The following is a 6528-nucleotide window of genomic DNA, read 5'->3' on the forward strand; positions in this document are numbered from 1 at the left end:
CCAAAATGCCAAGGTACCGAAAAAAAATAAGTTTTTGCAGGATTTTCACTTCAGAGCCTTTGAGACAGAGGCTCAGGTAAGACCATGTAAGAACACAACGGGCCCAATGTGGCTTTGGATTTTACAGAACAAACATGTTAGGCTCAGTTCACATCTGTGCCCAGTCTCCGTACGGACTTCTGTTCCCCTCTCCACATGAAAAATCGGAAAAGACGGAAGCCCGAGTGCAGATGTGAGTCTAGCCTTAAATGCCTTTTAAATGCTAAGTTCACACGGGGAGCATTCAGACGTATTTTGGAACAGAGAGTGAGGCGGGGAGCCGCGCCACTCTCGAGTCAAAACCCGCCTGCTACGACTGTCTCAGCTTCCCCCTCCGGAGCAGGCTCAAATGAATGGGCCGACTATGGAGGTTGCTGCCGTGAGGCGGACGTCGCTGCTCAAGGAGCCGCGGAATCCGCCTGAAGAAAGGGCAGGCTGCTTTTTCCGCTCATGGAAAAAAGCAGCCTGGCGGTCTCCATAGACCGGCTTATGACATGGATTACGCGCCATAATCCGCCCCCTCTGTGCCCGTGTGAACTAGCCCTTAATGTAATTTAAACCACAACATGGGAGCAAACCTAAGCTAGCCATAGGCTACTGGCGTACAATATATACACACGCAGCTACTTCTAGCATCATACATTTCTTAATAGAGTAGCATTTAGCTCATTTATACAATGCCGATTTTTCCCCATACAAAAACTGATACATGGGGGGCAAGTTTATTTCTATCATACATCAGTCTTAACAAATGTCCTGACAGATGCATGGACCAAGATCCCAAAATCTACGCTAGTTCCCAACCAAGAAACTTGCACGAGTTTTTTTTTTTTTTTTTTTTTTAACTCGTTTTATTGAAGGAGAAGTAACAAACGATGCAATCAGGAAAATACCGTAAGTTCAAAAATAAAATACAAAGTAAATTTCAAACAAAGATCTGCCACGACGACGACCCACCGCGGTCCGCCATCAGAACACAAACAGGGAAATGCAGCAGGGAACAAAGGATTTCGACAACTCCTACTCAAGGTGCAAAGGCGCCCAGCACATGGAGGGGGGAGAGTACTGGGTAGCAGGAGAAGCACAGCACGCTCCACAGACCTTAAAGAATTTCTGGAGACAGCCCCTACCCTTGTATATAATTTGATTAAATGGGAGGATTGAATTGACCAGTCTCCTTCCACTGAGATACTGATGGAGACTGCGGGGCCATCAACCAGAGGGCAATGGCCTTCCTGGCATATAACAGACCCTCCCGAAGGAAGATCTGGACGTGATGTTGCCACAGCTCCTCATCAAGCACACCAAACAGACAGACCATGGGAGAGAGCAGAACAGGATGGCCCAAAACAACGGCCAGAAGGTCCACCACCCCTCTCCAGAAGTCCGCCTGAGGACACGGACACCTGAGGCAGTTCAGGCCAGGTAGATGACCCATCCTAAAAAGACGGGCCGAGGTCAGATAACACTGATGTAAAATAAATATTTGAATCAGTTTATTATTAGCCGAGGGTGAAACGTACAAAGAAGATTCCAGAACATCCTGAAACGTCTCATCCGTCAGCTTTGGGATATTGGTGCGGTAACGTGCCAGGGCTGGGGCCTCAGTCAAAGAGACCTTTGCGTAAATTAAATACTCATAAAGAGCGGAAATCAGACCCCCTCGGACCCTGGGAATGGAGCACACCAATAAGCGGGTATTCAGAAATAGCACATGGCTGAGCGGGGAATATGGAGGAGAGGGCGTACCGTATTTGGAGAAAGCAAAAGAATTGATGGCGGGGGATTTCACATGAGGAGACTAGGGAATCAAATGTAACAAAGACACCTTGTTCGTATAAATCTGATATGGAGGACACACCATAACGGGACCAGGACTGTGCATCAGGCAATCTATGGAGGTCGGGCAAACCAGGATTGTCCCATAGTGGGGTCTCCACTGGGACGTCAGAGAAGGAAGACACTTTCCTGGCTTGCTTCCAGACCTGCGCTGCCAAAGAGTGAAGGGGCAGAAGTCTGCCTCTAAACAGTCGGGGATGTTCCAACACAGGCCACAAGATATGCAAGTCCAGATGGTGAGCCAGGTGGGCCTCGGAAGCAGTCCGGGGGAAAGCCAGGGTTTGAGAAAACGAAGCTGGCCAGCTAAATAACAAAGGAACAGATCGGGGAGAGATGTACCACCGAGCTGTTTCGGCCTCCGGAGGGTAGACAAGAAACTTGCACAGGTTTTAGTAAATCAACCAAGCCCTGCAACACCCACTTTGACAGAATATGGTGGGCAAGATGTGAATCGGGGTTTGGAGCAAGAAACATGCGCTTTAATATCAAGCCTCAACACCACAAAAGGAAAGAAAAATTACAACCCCCCGCCCGGTTGGATTTTAAAGTCCGCAGAATGTAAGTTCTTTCTATGGATTTTCAGTCTGGATTTTATCTATTCCAATGAGGGGATGAAATCGGCAACAAATCCAAGACAAAATCTGCATTTGTGAATTTTAGGTGCAGAAAATCCACAGCAGATACGCTTTTATGTGTGCTGAACGGCAAAAATATATTTCCCCCTACAAAGAATGTGCAGTAGAGCATGGCAAGCAAGGTAATAGATAACAGGGAAGAAAATGAAAGATACTACAAACGCCTAAGGCTTCATACTGTATACAATGGCCAAGTAGATTACGATTTTTTAACATTAATAATGTTTATCATCTAAGTGCCTTCCATGCGCCAATAATGTCAATATGGGTTACGTTCTGATCAGTTTTCACCAAATTATCAGAATGGATCATCAGAAACCCACTCCTGGAAGGGCCAACTAAGCGTGCAGCCCAAAGGTCTTCTGATGCTCCGTTCTGTCCCGATAGTCTATAGGACCTGCTCTAGAAATATTAAGACACACTCAGTCCTAGGCCTTAGGACAGTGTGTAGTCTGCTGGGCAGTGAATACAGCACAGGACACATGGATTGGTATTTGTGTGTCAGACGTGGTTTTCATTGACCTAAATACTGAAACTTAATTGACAGAACTGCAAATACGGACAGGTATGGGACCTGCTACTTATTTTACGGCTCTTCAATTCAGCCCAGACACACAATCGTGTGTATGGGCCCATTGCAATTGAAGCAAAATTCCGGTTGTAGGCAGGAGGCCTAAGGCAGGGTTCACACGTTGCTTTTTTATTATAAAATCAATAACTGCATGGCGTTGTAATTGCAGTAAGGAGGAGAATATTTTACCTGACCCGAGCAGCACATTTACTAGGCCAGGACACCAGAGGTTTCACATTTGATAGCCATTAGCTTACCAATGAAACGCACAATAAAATGCGCCAGGCATTACTCCAATTACAGACGCATGCAGTTAGTGATTAAAAAGCACAGTGTAAACCTGGTCTTAGAAGGGTCAATCAGCAGATTGCTTTCATCCAGAAGTACAATATCTTTCTGAGGACATGACAGTTGAACAGAAGCTTCGCACGCAACCTCCAGCACATCGCAACTCATGAATAATGTGTGATGCCAGACCTGCATGTAACCCAATACAAGAGGCTCCGCACTAATGAAATGGCCGGCCTAAGTCATCGGACGCAAGGCCGGCTCATGGTATTACATTCACACAAATAAGGCTGGAGGAGAGGAATTCTGAAGGAACATCAATACAGATGCAAGCTTTATTACTAGGTCGTATCAGAAGAAGTTAATAAGGTTTTATAGCCTGTATCCAAAATGGTGTCCACCCCAAAATGTCAATTAAGGGCTCATGTACATGACAGTCTAAAGCTGAGTTCACACTAGCATCGGAGTCCGACAGCTAGTGTCCGCACAAAATTTTAGCATTGGACACTAGCTGCGTCCATTACAATTTGCATTATTTTAAATGGGATATCATGTAGTGTCCTTTAGTGTTCGTTTACAAAGATGTCCGATTTTTCAAGTGGACAGCTAAATCCTACACCGATGCACATGGATGACATCTGTGTGCCACCCGTGCCTTCAAGACCCCATTCATTCAGGTCAGTGAGCACAGGCCACAAAATGGCCAGAATTAGCACCTGTCCTGAGTTTCGCTCCAGAGTCACTGCCCCATACATGGGACCGACACAGCCATAGAAATGAAGGTCTGATCTCATCAGTCATAGGATAAGAGCAATGAACTTTAACAGGAACAGATACGGCAGTGACAGATAAAGAGGGGCTCCCTCAATTGGAGTCTGTTCCCATTGGCTATAATGTAAAAAACATGACAGAAGCTTTTCCATACCATCTATTTACTTTTGTAACGAAGGGAAAAGTTTGTCAGGAAAGTAAAAAAAAAACAAACAAACAAAAAAAAAACCATGATAGAGGAAAGCTTCCAAAGAGTGACCGCAGATGGACGCCTGACAGAGGGGGCTCCGTCTGCATTCTATGGGTAAAGTCTATTGCCCTCATCCTATAACGAATGAGAGCAACAGACATTAATGACGGTAGTGAGAACCTACCCTTACAGCATCTGTAAAGAGAAGTATGAGGTGCACGGGTCTCACAGTACCTCTATATGCCACCCATTCCATACAAAAATAAATAAAACCACGATTTGCCCCTTCTTTAGGCCCCGCTCCCTTTTATGTGAAAGTATTATGGTCTGTGCACAAGAGTTATCATATGTTAGCACTAGAGATGAGCGAGTACTATACGAAACATGCACCCATAGGAATGAATGGAAGTGGCCAGCACGCAGACTTTGCTGGCGGCCGGCCACTTAATCCCCTGCGTGCCGCCTGCGTCCATTCATTCCTATGGGTGCTCCTGTTTCGAATAGTACTCGCTCATCTCTAGTTAGCACCTATTTTTGAAGATTTTTTTTTTACCACCAGGACCATCACTTTGCTTCTTTATATAAGGGAAACTCAGCACGGTTTATCTGGAGTAACATTTTACACTGCGTTTATGAAATACCCCTTCAAAAAGGTGCAAAAAAAAGGGCCAAGTGCACCTCAGTACATGGGTAGCATCAAAAACTCAACAGAATTGACAGCACTGGAATCTCAAATTCTATTACTCAAAATGTACGACACAGTGACGCCTTTTCAGTAAGTTAGGGACAATGAAGGCCAAAACATTAAAAAAAAATAAAAAAATAAATAATTACCTAACTGCGTGTCTTGAATGACTGCCAGACAAGGAGGGGGGGGGGGTGTTGTTTTCCAAAACAGTCTATTTTGCCTGGTCAGCAAGTTACAAAACCCATAAACAGGAGCTGTCGCCTCTTATGATCAACCAATACTAAGGATAGGTCATCAATATCAGACCTTCGGGGGTCTAACACCCAGCTCCCCCACTGATCAGCTGTTCTTAGTAGTTGATACACAAAGAATAAAGCAGGAAGCAGACAGCGCTTCTTTTGGTTTAGTGGCTGAACCGAGTCACTACAGCTTAGTTCTCATTCTAGGGACACCTGACAATATTCAGTGTCCCTGCAAGTAAAGGGGAAGGTGCAGAGGAGATGCGGTTACAGCCTTGTACACGGACATCCAGGTTCACTATAGTTCTGGAGGAAACCCCACATTGTCATAGTGATAAAGCCTCAGCCTGCTGCATTTGTGACATCACAGCACACATTGTCCCTGACAAGTGACATCACAGTTGCTCCTGGGTGAGGTGCTGACGTCATACAGCTTACCCCATTGTAGTACATAACCTGAGCCTGGATTCTGATGTCACCAGCTGTTGGAGATTTATGAATCTGCTACTATGGGAATCACTTTAGATTATATGTGGCCCATATCTCATTCTAGGGAATATCCTGAGGACTACGGAGTATGCGGTCCTCTAATACAATGCCCATGATGGAGCTTCCCTTTAAGGGGATTCCTGAGCTGCTAGAATGCCCCGGTACATCTGGTCGTGTAGGTGCAGCCTAATACAGGGAGACACCAGAGGATCCCTGAGGAGAGTAATACAGAATAGCCCAACAAAGGCACAAAGCCGCCCCCTCATCCACTAGCATCGGGAAATACCATTCCATAGGGGAGGGGGGCAGCAGATGAGCTACACATCCGCATATACACCTTACTTATCAACACTGAGCTGTCAATGAATGGTGCAGACCCATCGCCTTAGTAACCGTTCACATGCAGCTCACCTTGAACGGATTGTTGAGGTCCGGATCCGCAAACGGGTTGCTATCGAAGTCGGACATGGCGGTGGCGGGTCACGGGCAGCTCCCGGAGCACGGACCCGCACGAACCGTTATCCCTAAGCAGCAAAATGGCCGCTCCGGATATGACGTCACTGTACCATACACGTAACCGAGGTAGTCTGCCTCTGTGAGGGCGGTACAGCTCCGCCCCCAGCGTCACGTGATACGGCCGGCGGTACAGTGCTGGGGATTACCCCGGTTATTAGTACAGGGGGTGCCGTGGCGTCTCGTGGTTATACCCTGTCATGTCATCCAGGGAGCAGTGCTAGCGGAGGAAGATGGAAATGTGGAAAATATTATGGAAACATTTA

At 46.3% G+C, this 6528-nt stretch overlaps 1 protein-coding gene across 2 annotated transcripts in view; it reads right to left on the minus strand.

Annotated features, from left to right (window-relative positions):
* Window positions 1–6287, minus strand: part of SCAMP1 (secretory carrier membrane protein 1) — a 53660-nt gene extending 47373 nt beyond the window's left edge. For both annotated transcript variants that reach the window (XM_075270286.1, XM_075270294.1), the window contains exon 1: window positions 6161–6287. In XM_075270286.1, coding sequence (XP_075126387.1) covers window positions 6161–6217 — 57 coding nt within the window. In that variant the 5' untranslated portion in view covers window positions 6218–6287. The remainder of the gene's footprint in view (window positions 1–6160) is intronic.
* Between the last annotated feature and the right edge of the window lie 241 nt (window positions 6288–6528).

This window comes from Leptodactylus fuscus, chromosome 1 (genome assembly GCF_031893055.1).
Source record: "Leptodactylus fuscus isolate aLepFus1 chromosome 1, aLepFus1.hap2, whole genome shotgun sequence".
In the NCBI taxonomy this organism is placed as follows: domain Eukaryota; kingdom Metazoa; phylum Chordata; class Amphibia; order Anura; family Leptodactylidae; genus Leptodactylus; species Leptodactylus fuscus.